The 17681-nt window shown below is 38.3% G+C and overlaps 2 protein-coding genes across 2 annotated transcripts; both read right to left on the bottom strand.

Moving 5' to 3' along the window:
- Positions 1 to 1026: 1026 nt before the first annotated feature.
- On the bottom strand, positions 1027 to 1974 carry LOC107300164 (olfactory receptor 1F1-like). Its single transcript, XM_015829508.1, has one exon. It carries the CDS (start codon positions 1972 to 1974, stop codon positions 1027 to 1029), a length of 948 nt encoding a protein of 315 aa, XP_015684994.1.
- A 13140-nt stretch (positions 1975 to 15114) lies between these two features.
- On the bottom strand, positions 15115 to 16286 carry LOC107300153 (olfactory receptor 1F1-like). The gene is made up of 2 exons (XM_015829497.2): positions 15375 to 16286; positions 15115 to 15192 (listed from the first exon to the last, which is right to left on the bottom strand). The coding sequence occupies exons 1-2, from the start codon at positions 16281 to 16283 to the stop codon at positions 15115 to 15117; spliced, it is 987 nt and encodes a 328-aa protein (XP_015684983.1). The 5' UTR covers positions 16284 to 16286.
- Positions 16287 to 17681: the final 1395 nt, after the last annotated feature.

Below are 17681 nucleotides of genomic sequence, written 5' to 3'. Positions count from 1 at the left end.
TGTTTGATGCTGTATCTTTAGAACATTGGATAAAGTATCTTTAGGCTGAGACCAGACTGACTCTTATTATGAGGGGGGGGGGAGGTGGACTGAATTAAAAAAATATTCCTCACTGAAATTTATTTTATTAGAACTGCTTTTTATTTATCATTGCCATCTTTACTTCCAGCTGCAGGTTCTGTGAGTTAAATCTGTCATATTTTTACTATTAAGTTGAAAAACTCAATTAACAACTTTTCCTGGCCTCTTTGCAAGCATCCCATTCATTATACTAAACTTGAAGGTTATTATTGTTAGATAAAGATAACATAAATCAAATAGTTTAAGGACTGGCTCAACAGAGCTCAACACTTAAATACTCTCCTCCTCCTCCTCCTCCTCCTCCTCCTCCTCCTCCTCCTCCTCCTCCTCCTCCTCCTCCTCCTCNCCGCCCTTCTCCCAGCGGACTCAGGGCGGCTTACAGCCATCTAAAACAGGTACAAATACAAAATACTAAATTTAAAATGTAATTAAAATAGAATATTAAATTATTGGCCTTTTCTTTTTTAAAATTATTTTAAAACCAAATTAAGATCACCCTTAGGCCAGTCCTGCTAGCTTAAATAGCCATGTCTTGAGGGCGCGGCAGAAGGAGGAGAGATCCGGAATCACCCGGATCTCTGGGGGTAGTTCGTTCCATAAATCCCTATTATATTCTAACTATAGTTCTTTCTGTGTCCTGATTCTATGGGTTTTGGATGAATAGATTCAACACAAATGTCACTGTCCCAGACAAAGGTTGTTTGTGGGTTGAGTAAACAGAGGCAAGCTAGAAATCAATACTACCAAAGAACAAGATTACCAGAATTAAGTCAGAACTGCAGAGGGGAAAGGCCTTCAGCTTCCTAGGTTTTAAAAGGAATGTTTATGATAATTGTAGAAAATATATCAGCATAGGAGGTAATGAAGATGGCTAAAGGCCCTAGTATCCTTCACCTCCTCCCCCTCCCCCAAAAACCCAGCAACCATGGAAATGTCGCTCTGTTCTTATTTCCTTAAGAAAGTTCTCGTCCTACCGAGAAGTCTCACTATTGCTGACTTTACCTCCTGGTTCCTTAGTGTATAGATGAAGGGATTCAGCATTGGTATCACCACTACATACAAGAGAGAGATAAATGTGCCCTTTTGGGCTGAATACGCAGAGGGAGGCTGGAAATAAAGGCAACTGATAGTGCTGTAGAACAAGATCACCACAGCCAGATGTGAGCCACAGGTGGAAACTGCTTTGTATTTCCCAGCGGTTGAGGGAATTTTTATGATTGTGGAGAATATTAGCGCATAGGAGACAATGATGGCAGCTAAAGGTCCCAGCAAATCCACCACCCCTTCCGTCTGTGCCAAGATTTTTATGAGTGTTGTATCAGAACAGGAGAATTCCAGGAGAGGATAGACATCACAGAAAAGATAGGGGACTTCCACAGAGGTACAGAAAGAAAGGCGTGAAATCAAAAGTGTATAGAGTAAAGAGTGGAGACCGGAAACGATCCAGGATCCAGAAACCAAAAATAGGCAGCACCTGTGGCTCATCACAGTGACGTAATGCAAAGGATGACAGACAGCCACGTAGCGGTCATAAGCCATGCAGGCAAGGAGGAAATTATCTGTGTTACCAGAGGCGAGAAAGAAATACATCTGGGTCAAGCACTCATTGAAGGTGATGGTCTGAGTCTGAGACATCAAATTTATCAGGATTTTGGGAACAGTAGTGGAAACAAAAATGATGTCAGCCAGGGAGAGGTGGCTTAGGAACAAGTACATCGGGGACCGAAGGAGACGGTTGTCTAAGCGGATAAGCAAGACAATGAGAATATTCCCTAGAAGGGTCAACAAATAAATAGACAGAAAAAGCAGGAAGAAAAGTCTCTGATATTCAGGTCTACTGGAGATCATCAAAAGGGTTATTTCTGAGTTGTCTGTTTGGTTCTGGTTAGCCATTCCACAGCTGAAAATGAATGAGAAAGAGATTAATACCTGATGTAATTAAACATTTCTCTTTGATCTCCTGAGGGAGGGCTATAGATGTACTGTATATGATAATTTTATTTCTAATGTGGGTCTCAGCATGGATGTTTTTACTTTTTTCCCTTTGGCCTTATTTACTTTCGGGTTGATATGGCAGTATTGCACACACACAGAAACACACATATACAAACCTACACCCACATATTTTAAGCTAGCATATTCTTCCTTTTACACAATATGTCTCAATTATCCACAAGATTCCAAACACATCTGTGAATATAATTACCCAATAACAGTGATTCACTGCATTATAAATTGACAATTTCAGCAAATAATGAAGAAGCTTCTTTCAAAATGTAAAAAACAAGAGAACAGTTAAGAAAATTATTGCTCCATTAGTGGGAGAAAGTGGCAGGAAGGTGACAAACAACTGGGAAAAAGCAGAACTACTCAACTCGTTTTTTTGCATCTGTATTTACACAAAGGGAAAAACAGTCCAACCTATCAAAAATAGTCCCATAAAAAACAGATTAGAAACACAAATTAAGATAGGCAAGAAAATGGTAAGTGAGCATCTGTCCACCCTAGACAAGTTCAAATCACCAGGACCAGATGGACTACACTCCAAGGTTCTCAAGGAACTGGCAGATGTGATCTCAGAACCACTGAACTATATCTTTCAAACATCCTGGAGCACTGGGGAACAACCGGAGGACTGGAAAAGAGCTGATTATCTTCAAAAAAAGGGGAAAAAATGGATCCAGGAAACTACAGACCTATCAGCCTGACCTCAATACCTGGGAAGATTCTGGAAAAGATAATCAAGCAATGAATCAGCGAACACCTAGAGGCAAACAAAGTCATTACCAAAAGCCAACATGGGTTTGTCAAAAACAGATCATGCCAGACAAATCTTATTGCATTCTTTGACCAAGTGACAAAATTAGTGGACCAGAGGAGTGCTGTGGATATAATTTACTTAGACTTCAGTAAGGCATTTGATAAAGTAGACCACAACCTACTACTTGATAAGATAGAAAAATGTGGGTTAGACAGCATCACCACCAGATGGATTCGTAGCTGGCTGACCAGCCATACTCAGCATGTGGTCCTCAATGGAACTGCATCTACATGGAGGGAAGTGTGTAGTGGGGTACCAAAGGGCTCTGTACTGGACCCAGTGCTCTTTAACATCTTCATCAATGATTTGGATGAGGGGATAGATGGAGAATTCATCAAATTTGCAGACAACACCAAGCTGACAGGAATAGCCAACACTCCAGAAGACAGGCTTAAGATACAGAAGGATCTTGACAGACTTGAACATTGGGCGCTATCTAACAAAATGAAATTCAATGGTGAAAAAAGTAAGGTTCTACATTTAGGCAAGAAAAACCAAATGCACAGGTATAGTATAGGCAGTACCTTGCTCAATAGTAGTAACTGTGAGAGGGATCTTGGAGTCCTAGTGGACAATCACTTAAATATGAGCCAGCAGTGTGCTGCAGCTGCCAAAAAATTCAACACAGTGCTAGGCTGCATTAACAGACGGATAGATTCAAGATTACGTGAAGTATCTTACAATGCCTTGGTAAGGCCACACTTGGAATACTGCATCCAGTTTTGGTCACCACGATGTAAAAAATATGTTGAGACTCTGGAAAGATTGCAGAGAAGAACAACAAAGATGATCAGGGGATTGGAGGCTAAAACATATAAAGAATAGTTGCAAGAATTGGGTATGTCTAGTTTAATGAAAAGAAGGAGTAGGGATGATATCACAGTGGTGTTCCAATATCTAAGGGGCTGCCACAAAGAAGAGGGAGTCAATCTATTCTCCAAAGCACCTGAGGGCAGGACAAGAAACAATGGAGAGAAACTAATCAAGGAGAGAAGCAACCTAGAACTAAGGAGAAATTTCCTTACAGTTAGAACAATTAATCAGTGGAACGACTTGCCTCCAGAATTTCTGAGTGCTCCAACACTGAATGTTTTTAAAAAGAGATTGGACAACCACTTGTTGAAACAGTATAGGATCTCCTGCTTGAGCAGAGTGTTGGACTAGAAGACCTCCAAGTTCCCTTCCAACTCTATTATTCTTTTATTCAAGTTCTGTTTGAGGGCTGATAGAATATTTGTAATCCAAATCATAAAGTACTCCTTCAAACCTTCCCCTGGAGATTCATGGGAAATATTAACACTCTAGATCTGCCAACAATCTTATTCTTTTCATATTAAAATTCATAAAATGAATTTCTTGTAGCTGTCTAATCTGAGTCGCATTTGACATTATTCCAAATCCTTGAAACTGTCCTAGTTGTTCCCTTTAAATCAGACCAATTTTGTTTGATGCTGTATCTTTAGAACATTGGATAAAGTATCTTTAGGCTGAGACCAGACTGACTCTTATTATAAGGGGGGGGGGGAGGTGGACTCAATTAAAAAAGTATTCCTCACTGAAATTTATTTTATTAGAACTGCTTTTTATTTATCATTGCCATCTTTACTTCCAGCTGCAGGTTCTATGAGTTAAATATGTCATATTTTTACTATTAAGTTGAAAAACTCAATTAACAACTTTTCCTGGCCTCTTTGCAAGCATCCCATTCATTATACTAAACTTGAAGGTTATTATTGTTAGATAAAGATATAAGGACTGGCTCAACAGAGCTCAACACTTAAATACTCTCCTCCTCCTCCTCCTCCTCCTCCTCCTCCTCCTCCTCCTCCTCCTCTTCTTCTTCTTCTTCTTCTTCTTCTTCTTCTTCTTCTTCTTCTTCGTTATTGTTGCTGTTGTTTTTGCTAACCTTGAATCGTTCCTTGACTCTTGATGACTGCCTGCATAATTCCACAGAGTTTTTCAAGATTTTCAGAAGTGATTTGCCCTTGCACACTTCCGAGTGTTGAGAGACAGTATCCCAAGATCACAAGACTGGCTTCATGCCCAAGACAGACTAGAACTCATGGGCTCACAATTTCTGGCCTGATGCCTTTTAACCATCACATCAGACTGGCTCTTTTAAGTATTCTGATGATGGTTAATCTACACTCACACCAATGCAAACGACAATGAGAGGTACAGGAAGATAACAGCTATGTTAGTTGTATAACATAACTGATTTCAGAATGCTCCTTGTCTCCCATCTGAGTGACAAACACAGTTTCCAAAATAGTTTCAGTTTCACATGTGGAACTTTGCTGCCCTCTTTTGCACCTGATCATCCTAAACAGAGAGGGTGAGAGATGGAAACCAAGCACTGTGTTATCTAAAGGGCATCCTATGTTGAAGGTGAAGATTAGAGTCTGTGACTAAAGCCATTGTTTATCAAGTTACTTCATCTCTTAGTGGAGGCAACAATTTGGAATCTAAAAACCTCTTGGCTTGCAAAGGAATTGATGGGAATAGTAGAAATCATCCATCTAATTTTTAAAGTAAAAGAGCTGAGACTCACCTCATCAGAAGCTGCTAGTTCCCCTTCTGCATCTATGGGTGAATGATCTGTTTTAATCTAAACAGAAAATGAACTGAGACGATCTTGGTTTCTTTTTCCATAGATTCCATAGGAACCTATTTCGAAGCTTTGCAAAAGAGAACAGGATCCCAAAGCGGATGGAATTGTAGTTTTAAAACCAACCAGGTATTTCTTTTATAGTTCTTATCCTTTGTGGTTTGATTGGAGATGAAGTTTCAATTCAATTGTTGTTGATTTCTCTCCAAAAAAAGAAAGGTTTTTTTCCCAATCATTCCACAGTAGGGTTTGAGCACTACTGTGACATATTTTGGATTATAAGTATCTTGATAATAAAACAACTGTAAACATTTTATTGCTCCAGGGAATTGTCCACAGGAGTTTAGTCAATGGTGAATACAATTCTAAAGAGAACTTATTAACTAAATAATTGTTGATTTGCTATGAATTCAGCGCTACATATCTTCCCCCTTATCGACCATGCTCTGAACGGGTAAAGTTAGCTATAACCCCGTCTCCTAGATATGCTAAGAAGTACAAAGGAAATCCCAAAGTATGGATGCATTTCAGGGGTTTCTTTCAGTATTTCTGTAAAAAAAATGGGTAGAATAAAGATTGACAATAACAACCAATTTTCCAGATTTCTAATTGCAAATTATGGTACAGGTTTCTATAAAAATCATATCCCGTGGTTTTTTTTTCCCCCAAGACTGTTCTCATCAGTGACTATAATTTATGGCTACATTTCAGGCAAAAGAGGAAGCAAACATGCCTGCCCTCTTTTGAAGCTTAGGGACTGAAGAATGGATGTCAGAGATTCAAAGAAACCCAACAGTTCCTCTTCTTTCTTTCTTTTTAAATATATTTTATTGTTACTTTTTAACAAGCATAAGTCACTCAATAATTGGTAAACAGTGTGTTGTCTGGGTTACATTTGTAAAAACACTCCTTAACAATTGATTTCTATAATCTGTATTCCATATATTAATTTTAATTGATTTCCTCTTTCCCAAAACATCCTTTTTTTGCAAACATTAATACAATTCTTATTGTTTTAATAAATGACAATTAAGTATATAATTTTTCCAATATTCCTAAAAAATAATAATCATATTAGTATAATATTTCTTTTCTTTTCAGTCATTTGAGTTGCCTTATCATCAATCCTCTAAGAACAGTTCCTCTTCTTAGTTTGCTGGCCATCATACATTTTTGACTCTGATGTCTGGAGCTTATGGCAGTTATAATCCAAATCATTCTTCCCCTGCTCTGGGCATCTTCTTAGGCTGTTGCATAGTAGAACTGGCCCTCACCAAAGCTCTGGGAGCATTGATTATAAGGCTGTGGTTATTGTTTTGGGCGGTGTGATTCCAATGAGAAGTTCTCTCTTAGGTATATATATAGACAACAGTAATCTATTCCATGCAGAAGTACTGATTGTTTTAAATGAGCCAATAAATGCACTTATACTCTTGTTAAAACCAGTTCTGATATGGGGCAAAAAAAGAAAAAAAAACATGACCATTACTTGTTTGAAATGGCAAATTTGTAGAATGTAATTGTAGCAAAATTTTAATGTGGAGAAAAGCAAAGTTTTACATTTAGGCAGGACACATCAAAGGTATAAGTACAGATTAGGCGAGACCTGGCTCAAAAACAGTAACTGTGAGAGGGACCTTGGAGTCCTAGTGGACGATCATTTGAATAAGCCAGCAGTGTGCAGCAGCAGCCAAAAAAAGTTAATACAATCCTGGGTTGTATAAACAGAGGCACAGAATCAAGATCACGTGAAGTATTAGTACTGCTTTATAAAACCCTAGTAAACCAACACCTGGAATACTGGAACCAATTTTGGTCACCATACTACAAAAAAGATGTTGAGACTTTGAAAAAAGTTTGGAGAAGCAACTAAGATGATCAAAGGCCTGGGGACTAAAACATAGGAAGAACGGCTGCAGGACTTGGGTTTGGCTAGTCTAAAGGAAAGAAGAAATAGCAGTGATATGATAGCAGTATTCCAGTATTTGAGGGGCTGCCACAAAGAAGAGGGGGTCAGATTATTCTTCAAAACACCAGAAGGCAGGACAAGAAACAATGGTTGGAAACTAAACAAAGAGAGAAGCAACCTGAAATTAAGGAGAAACTTCCTAACAGTGCGGACAATTAACCAGTGGAACAGCTTGACTTCAGAAATCATGGGAGCTCCATCCCTGGAGGTTTTTAAGAAGAGGCTAGTGCTAGACAGTCACTTGTCTGAAATGGTATAGGTTCTCCTGCTTGAGCAGGGGGCTGGACTAGAAGACCTCCAAGGTCCCTTCTATTCTATTCTATTCTATTCTATTCTATTCTATTCTATTCTATTCTATTCTATTCTATTCTATTCTGTTCTGTTCTGTTCTGTTCTGTTCTATCCCTCCAACACTACCCAGTAAATCACTTTCTCTGATACCAGTTCTATTTCCTCCACTTTCCTCCAACTGAGGTTCTCAGCATGAGCAGAGGTGAACTTCCAACGATAAGTAAGGCATTCTATAGCTCAGCAAACCTCTGTATTTTCCATTTTAAAAATGATCATGTCTTGTTTTAGAAAATCATTCCTTTCTAATGCTTGAGACACTGGTTCTTTCTTTATGGCTGTGTTGAAGAGCTTTCTGCTTATCTAAGTACAGCTATTCCCTGACTTACAACACTTCATTTAATGGCTGTTCAAAGATACAACAGCCTTGGAAAAAGTGACTTTACAACCTGCACATGCCCTTATGACTGTCACACCATCCTCTCATTCACATGATCACAATTTAGGTGCTTGGCAACTGTCCTGCATTTATGGCCAGTTGCGGTGTCCTGCAGTCATGTGGTTGCAATTTGCAACCTTTTTTTACTGATTTCCAGTAAAACTATGCCCATTGGGGAAGCTTGGATTCACTTAACGACCGTGTGTTTCGCTTGACATCCATGGCGACTTTTTTAACCACTGCCCTAAAAACTGTCATAAAATTGGGTCTAACTCAAATTACGAGTGGAAATCCTGGTCCCAATTGTGGCTGTAAGTTGAGGACTACCTGCAAGCAGAAAATAATACTGCCATGAAACCGGTTGTTCCTGCTACCAATCGTTCAATCTCAGTTGTTTTTCCCAGTTACCATGCTATTTGTATTTGTCTATTTAAATTTATTAGCTGCTCAATTTCAAAGAAATTCTAGCTTCCTCCAAGATAATGGGTGACAAAGCCTTTTATACTCTTCAACGTTGTCATTAGATAATGTTTGAACAAGAAAAAAAAGCCTCTATTTCAACACCAGTATAGCTAAATATGAGTTAAATCTATACCTGGGGTGTAAATGAAGGTAATGTAATTAGCACACACAAAAAAAACCATGTTGCCATTTTTGTGCCACAATTAAGAGCAAGTGAGGAAGGGCTTTGGCCATGAGGCTGCTATGGATAATTTCAAAGGGAAACACTGACTCTTTCCCATCTTCTCAGTTCTTACTTCTTCAACAGCTTTTCCTTGGCCTCTTCCAAGGATTTGATGTAGTTCTGTCTTTTATCAGCAAAGATACTTTTGCTTTCCCTGTAGCTCCTCTTGACAATCTTTACTCCCACTGCCTAGGTTACCTTCTTTTCCCTCTAAGCTCTGAGGTTTTGGCTTAAATGGTTGTCCAAACAGATAAGCTAAGACTATGAGAAAATTTCCCAGTAGGGTCCACAGGTAGATAGACAGAAAAACCAGGAAGAGAAGAGTCTGATGTCTACTGAGAATCATCAAAAGGGTTATTTCTGAGTTGTCTGATTGGTTCTGGTTGGCCATTTCACAGCTATAAAAAGGAAGGAGAGACAAAGATGGGATTGAGCTGGTATTATACATGTTGTCACTCACAAGAACAGATGAAAAGAGTTATACCTGAGCGAGTTTAATTTTCCTCTGCTAGAATTTTCAGTTGGGTTGTGTCAAGTTGAAATTTAGTAAATAAGGAGATGTTTTTAAAATATGTTTGTGCAATAAGTAAATAAATGCAGGTAGCCCTCGACCTATGACCACAATTGAGCCCAAGACATTTGTTAAGTGAGTTTTGCCCCATTTTACAACTTTTCTTGCTATAGCTGTTAAGTGAATCACTGCAGTTGTTGAGTTAGTAACATGGTAGTTAAGTGAACCTGATTTCCCCATTGGCTTTGCTTGTCAGAAGGTCTCATATGGTGATCACATGACCCCGGGACACTGTGACCATCATAAATATGAGCCAGTTGCCAAGCATCCGAATTTTGATCACATGACCGTGGGGATGCTGCAACAGTCGTAAGTGTGAAAAACGGTCATAAGTCACTTTTTTCAGTGTTGTAACTTTGAACAGCTACCTGTATAATAGTAAACATGATTAACTTCTAAGTAAAAGATACTGGGTTCATCATATCTACACATATATGCATCTCCATCCAAATCCATATCTGATAGTAAGGACTTCTTATCATTTGGGGTACACAAATTATATCCATTACCCCCAGTATGATCTGTGCAGCAAGATCCATATCTGCCAGTTATCCATCTTCCGCTGAGGTCTGGACTTTCAAGGCTGAATTCTTACTTTTCTTAGTTACCTAGGAATTTCCTTTCAATTCTTTCCAGTCTAATAACTTCACCTATAATATTATAGACTCTTAATTAGTGCACTGGATCATTTCAGTTTGGCATCACAACCATTTGAGATGATGAGATGTAACAGTTACTTCTGTGAATTAAGAAGCAAATCTGATGTTAGGAGGTACTTCTCTCACCCTTGAGAGTTCTAGGTTGCTCAGTTCTAGGTTGCTTCTCTCTTTGGTTAGTTTCCATCCGTTGCTTCTTGTCCTGCCTTCAGGCGCTTTGGAAAATAGCTTGACTCTCTCTTCTCTGTGGCAGCCCCTGAGATATTGGAACACTGCTATCGTGTCCCCCCTTGTCCTTCTCTTCATTAAACTACACATACCCAATTCCAGCAGCCGTTCCTTATATGTTTTAGCCTCCAATCCCCTAATCATCTTTGTTGCTCTTCTCTGTACTCTTTCTAGAGTCTCAACATCTTTTTTACATCGTGGTGACTAAAACTGGATGCAGTATTCCAAGTGTGGCCTTACCAAGGCATTGTAAAGTGGTATTAATACTTCACGTGATCGTGATTCTATCCAATGCAGCATGTGCTTCTCCACTGCCTGTGCTACATCCATATTAGTCTCATCTCACTTTTTTTTTCTTTATATGACCCTGTAGTCCCTTAATTCAGGATAGAGTCAGGGAGACTGGGTGGAGCTGAGCATTACTGGCCAGATGCCCTTCCTGATGCCTACGTGGAGTTCGCAGCAGATATTATTTCCTTTGTGCTCTTAAGAGAGAAGCATTTGCTGCTACCTCGGATTGAATTTTCAACTCACCTCACTATTACTGAAGTCTCACCTCACTATTACTGAATAAATACCCTGGGCACAGAGTATTTGGTACACCTCCCTGCTCCTTTTAGATACCAAACTGTTACAACATACAGTGTTGCTAGGTTCTGCACAGCATGGCTCAAAATTTGCCAGATGATGTGTGCCATAAACTAGAGTTAAGGAGAACGTATTTTGCCATAATAGAGTGCTCTGTATTTTGACAGAGACGCTCTTCTGCATACTATGCTTTTATGCTCCCCTACACTCATCTAATGCTTCTACCCTTTTTTTTTAAGACTCTTATGGACTGTTATATATCCGTTTTGTTTTAATATCTTCTAGCTGGTCATAATTTTTTAGCCTCTGGTGTGTTTTCTATGTTTTGAATTGACTATGCCTCGCCATCTTTATGCTGGCCTATGACTAGAATAAAGATTTGATTCATTTGGAATGATCACTGAATCCCGTTTGGAATGATCGCTGTATCTCATTCTTTCATTTTCTCCAATAGGAAAAGAGGCTTGAAGGGCTGATGGGCCTGATAGGCTTATTCTTGTCCATGAGGATCTGTATAATAAAACAGCTGGACTAGAAAGTAATTCTCAGGACTTTTTAGCTAATTATGAGGGTTTTTTTCATGGAGGTGGTTGTTATTGGGAGCAATGTTTATTACCTAAGGATTCCATGTCATGAAAGACATTCAAATGTTGATGCTCTGAATGGTCTAGCCAAAAAAAAAAATATCTATCCAGGATGAAAATCTTGACAGGTGATGTAAGATGTACAAGAATCTGTTTCACCATGTTCTTGTGCACCTTTTTCTCTTTCTAAATTTAAAGTTGAGGTGGGGAGACAGTAACAACAATAGTAATGACCATAATAATTCAAAGCCTGAATTACAGGTGCAAATTACTGCACAAGGCAGGGACCTACCAACTGAGGAAAAAGCAATCCCTGCTAAAAGTTAAGGATGTGACTGGTACAGTGAGCCAAGTCTTTTTTGTGATGAGACGCAATTGTATGTGGTGGATGGGGTGTATGTGTAAAGTTAAATATTTTATTCAAATATGAGAAAGAAAGGAAATACATGAAAAAACTGCCAGAAGCAAAAAAATTAAAAAACCAGATGTCATGGTTCCGACAGATGAAACTCTTCAAAGAACTTCGAGGCATTGTTTAAAGAATCTTTATTCGAGTAGCATAGCATTGGCAGGTACATAGGCAAAGCCAAAATCTGAATTCCCCTCCCCTAAGCACATGGTATCAAAGCACAATTCCCTCCTCTAATTAACAGTCATAAATCACTGCCATTTCTTATCATCTCTTATTTCAAAAAACCTTGGTTCTCAGTTTCATCTAATTCTAACTCTAATTCTAAGAGTAAAACATAAGAAGGAAAATGGCTGTATCTCCATATGTTGTCAAAGCAAGAACATCCGATGTTAGCAGCGTTGACACCAGAAAAGAGGGAAACAATATATGTCATATATTAATGAAATTTACTTGTTTGTTTGTTTGTTTGTTTGTTTGATTAAATTTATGTGCCACTCATCTCACAGTCATGCATGATGTTAAACACATTTCTATATCTACCAGGGAGAGGAGGGGAGATTAATTACTCTCTAACATTAAAAAAATGCCATAAAATCTGTGCCACAAGAAAACAGTCATTTTTTTGAGTATTTGATAAAATTGATACATCTCTTGAATACAGTCCTTAATGTGGAATCCTTGATGTTTTCTGAATTTATTTCCTTCTTAGTGTTCTTATTGTCTCGTTTGAGTGGTAAAATGTGGTTTATCCTTATCTGTCTATTAATAACAGATTTGTCTGAATGCCAAGCTTCTAGGAATTCCCTAGCATTTTTGGATTTTGTTTGATCTAGTATGCTCACAGTTTCCCAGTTACGAGATTAAGGAATTTTTCATTGTGTCTCCTAGCTGCTACTTAGTATTCATGTTCATACATTCTGCTAATCTTCTGTCTTTCTATCTTAAGTGGCGGCTGTTGCAGTTCTTACACTGAACACTGTAAATGTCTCCTGTTTTTTCTTCTTGGGCTATTGGGACTTTTGGTTGTATGTGCAGAAACGCTGTACTTTCTAGATGCTGCATTACAGTCTCTGCTGTAAATCCTGAGAGTGGTAATCCCATGGTTGTTCTTCTAATTTCTTGGTATACTTGTCCATCAAATTAAACGTAGGTAGTGGGAAAAGGCTGATGAGGTCCATTATTCTGAGTATTTTAATCTTAGTATATTTGGCTAGGTTGGGTGTTTTTTGTAGTACTACCACCACAGATTCTTTAGCTAGGTCCAGATCTATGGACATAAAGAGTTCTGCAACCCACTAATTGAAATCATAATTTCATTTTCTTCTGTTTTCAGGTCTTTGATTTTCTGGAGGCACTGAGGGAGAGAGTTGATGGAATATTCACTTCCCTCTGTGAGATGTTCCAACTTTTTTGTAAGCTCGAACTTTTTGTAAGAAGATTAATCAATCATTCTAGAATTTGTCCATTTGTTTTCCACCAGACTGCAAGGTCTATTCAGCCTCACTACATACCACCCATCAGAAAGAGTTTTGTCTACATATTTTGATGTATTGTTGATTGCTCTTTGAATATACACGTTTTGAGTATTTTGAAATATTATAGACTTTAGAACAGTTTTATTGGAAGTACATTTTCAGTACATATGTTTTTATAAGAAAATAGCTCTATGACTGTTTTCTTCACACATATGTATTTTTTACTTGTATTTGTGTTTGTGTGTGTGTGTGTATGTATAGGAAGTACATCTCAACATTCCAAAGTCAGGGTCTAAGATATGTATTCCAAGTCCTCCCATGACTTCAGCATATCCATTCCAAATGAGCATATTAAAATGCCATTCATCTCTATTAGAAAATTTGTCAGAGCTTGTTGCTATCAATATATCTGGTATTATTAAAACTCATAAATGAATTATTCCTTGGGTGGATGAGTTTTGTCTTTCATCTATCCTTAATGGAGTTCATCTCAATTTTATTAAGTTAGACTAGTTGCAGTCTCTCAGAACAGTTTCCTTGTCACTGCGATATGTCCAAGAATCATCAGAATAGTTCCCAAATTATTCTATCAGTAAATACATTTTATAAATTAACCAATACATTTCTTTAAAAAAAAACACTGGAAAACTGTGTGGCTCTGCCTATTTCAGATCTTGGAATTCAAGTAATCATCTCCATTCACAATACCAATCAAAATATATTTGTATGATTCATTTTATTGCATTATTTGCATTTTTTTTAGTTTTTCAAAAAGCCATCATTTGCAACGGTATTCTACTACTTGTAAATATGGTGAATTCTACACTGTTCAGTTAGTTCAGTGGACATGCTTTACAGATGATCTTATTTGCAAAAAAAAAGAACAGGAATGTTATCATTTTTTTTGTAAAGAGAAAAGTAAAATTCTTAGAAAATTAATACCAATACCAGTTTTTAAGAGTTTTGTAGACTAAGTCTGGGGAAGTAGTTTTATGGGATGATCTTTCAGCTTTCACTCAACAGAAAAGTTACTGGAAATTTTGCCTATTAATAGCAAATTCATTTTTGATTGCTTAAACTTTAAATAGCAAGCATTAACATTCCCACAGACAATAAGGAAGCATCAGCAGCCCAGGAGCAACACCAAGTTTGGAGAAACATAAAAGGACCTATGTGGAGTAGTTTGCATGTTCACTGGCCATAGGAGGCTTGCTAACTGATGGATTGGGAGGATGGAAAAACAGAACGAGGAGAATGGAATCAGGCTTGGCAAGCTGCCTGGGATCCTGAACAAGACAGTTCGAGGTGGCATTTGCAACAGATCCCATTTCCACCAGTCATCTAGTAAATATTTGAATACTGAAGTAAGGAAAATCTTTGTTTAGAAAGAATATTTTTTCACAATTATTCAGCTTGTAAATATGCTTACAGACCCTATCCACACCCACTGCAATTTGAGCCCAGATTATACCAAAGATTGGCAGTGATATGATAACAATTATATATGCTCCATTAGTGCAACCACTTATTTTCAAAAGATGAGTAATGGGGATCCATTTGCCAGAGATGACAACCTATCATGTACTGTAGCTGTGCTTTCAATTCATGCCTTCAAGTTTCAAATCTAGTTCTGTCTACCAATCCACTTTAATTCTCATAAACTGCTGTTCATCATGCACCATTAACTATAACCACCCAACAATCACCCTTTAGATTTTGTTTTCCTTATTGTTTTTATAGGTATTCATTAAACAAGCATTTAACATTTTACGTGATTTCTGCAACAGGACAGCCCATGTTTATGAATGAAATTGTAATTCTTAGTACAATATCCCTGGTGCAAGTTTAGATTGGGACCTAGCCATGATTCAAGTTGCTGAGATTTCCATTCCCTCTCTCACAGAAATGCAGACTTTGAGGAGCAGAGAAAGAATTGAAATAAGTCTGTGGTTTTTATCCTTCCAAGAAATCTTTTCAGAGCAGCTTTTATCTCCATGTTTCTCAGAGTGTAAATGAATGGGTTGAGCATGGGAGTCACCATTGTATACATGAGAGAAGAAATCATGTTCTGTTCTGGACTCCTGGAGTTTGGCTGCAAGTAGACCCAGCAGAGGGTGCCATAGAAGAGGGCTACCACGCCCAAGTGAGAAGCACATGTGGAAAAAGCCTTTTGTTTCCCCTTTGTGGATGGGACTCTAAGAATGGTGCAGAAAATGCAGACGTAGGAGACCACAATGAGGACAAATGGGCCCAATACATCTGCATAGCTCTCAATTAGAGAAATGGTTTCTATAACACTTGTGTCTGAGCATGCCAGTCGTAACAAAGGGAAGAACTCACAGAAGAACTGGGGGATCTCCTTAGAGGAACAGAAAGAGAGAGGGGACATTATCAGTGTATACAGCACAGAATTGAGGGAGGCCAGGAGCCAGCAGGTTGCCACAAGTAAGAGGCAGCGCTTGTGGCTCATTCGTGTGGCATAAAGCAGTGGATGGCAGATGGCCATGTAGCGGTCGTAGGCCATCACAGCCAAAAGATAGTTATCTGTGTTGGCAAAAGTCATGTAGAAATACATTTGCATCAAACAGCCACTATAGGAAATAGTCCTGACCTGGAAGAGAAGGTTTTGCAGCATCTTGGGGACAGTCACCGAGGCAAAGCCCACATCTGCCAAAGAAAGGTGCCTGAGGAAGAAATACATGGGGGTCTGCAGAAGACGAACATCTGAGGAAATCAGCAGAACAATCAGTAAATTTCCTAAGACTGTCAGGAGATACATGGATAGGAAGAGCAAGCCCAGAAGGTGTTGATGCTCTGGCTGGACAGAGAAATCCATAAGAATGAACTCTGAAGAGTCTGTATAGTTCTGTTTTGCCATTACACAACTATGGGAAAAGAATAAAAAAGATACAGAGATATGCAGCAGTTCAGTTCACTCGGAAAGGTATCAGGTTGAAAGTGACAAAAGGTAGAAACAGAGGAAAGAAGCAAGACAGGCCCTAACATATGCTGGACCCCCTCCTGCCTCATTTCAATAGGTAAGCTAAAGGGTTTTGAAACCTGAATCCCCCCCCCCCATGCATCCACCTTGCCGAAACAAAGCAAGTTTGAATTTGACTGGTACTTAGAAAAATGGCTTCAGATCTTTTTCTGAAGACTGCAGGAGGCTGCTTTTGAATCCGCAAAGGTTTTTTCACTCTAGAATAAACATTAAAAACTGACATCGAAGTTATTTTTATATGTTTTGCTTTGAGGTATATGATGAAAGGAACGGGGGTCATAAAAACCCTAAAGAAAGCAATTCAAAGCTAACTTTGTTTCTGTAAACGTTGGAACCCACATTACAGGAGTATACTTTAGAAGCATTTGTTCTTGTTGTTAGGTACTGTGCTGACACCTAGGTACATTACTAAATAACTTCATGAGATCTGAGACCTTCTTTTTGTGTACTACCCTGCCTTACACGTGTCAGTGATATCACTGAAGTCTTGTGTTACTTGAGTCCTCTAAACTACAACATTCTTGCCTCGTGGAGGAATTTACTTCTGGTTTAACATTTACAGTTAGAAGCGAAGCCCTGGGAGACTTTTAAGAAGAGGGAGGAGGTGGGGGGGGGAGGCTGAAAAAGGAAAGGCATGATGGCTCTGTGCACTGATATACAGATCAAACAGAAAATGAGCTTACCTCACTCATTCCTGCTCAATCTGAGAATACGTTTCTTCGAATCTTCTTTCCACAAATTACATCCACAATATTGGACCTCTCATTAAACTATTCAAGATGTTTTCTAAATGTAACTTTCGACCCTTATGTGTCACCTGGATGGAAAAGATGTGAAAGTAAATATGTTTAATAATAAATAAACCTGAATATTTTCTACCTAATTGAGTCCTTTCCCTTCTTTTGGAGACAGCTTGATTTCTCTGTTGCATTTGATCTATGCTGGGTTAATCTACTGTTTGTTTATACATTATTTAAACTTTATTTAGAAATCATATTTATGTAGCCTATACAACTATAGCTATTCTATAGTCTCTCAACAAAGACACTTCAAACTGGTTGAATTATTCTACCTCTCTGATGAAATATATGAATATATGAAAGGCAGGACAACAGATCAAGCCTATAAACCAGTAGTTTGCCATGAAGTCAAGCCAGGAACATTAAACATGTCATAAATTTCACATAATAGTGTATCTATTTATCATATCACAAGAAGCAAAAGAACCCAGAGATCTCTATGTGGAAAAGTCCAGGACATTTACAAACCTTTTTT

The sequence above is a fragment of the Protobothrops mucrosquamatus genome, unplaced genomic scaffold (genome assembly GCF_001527695.2).
Source record: "Protobothrops mucrosquamatus isolate PMUCROS unplaced genomic scaffold, P.Mucros_1.0 scaffold_234, whole genome shotgun sequence".
Classification (NCBI taxonomy): Eukaryota; Metazoa; Chordata; class Lepidosauria; order Squamata; family Viperidae; genus Protobothrops; species Protobothrops mucrosquamatus.
Note: the sequence above shows the minus strand (reverse complement) of the source record. Positions and strands in the feature narration are given on the sequence as shown.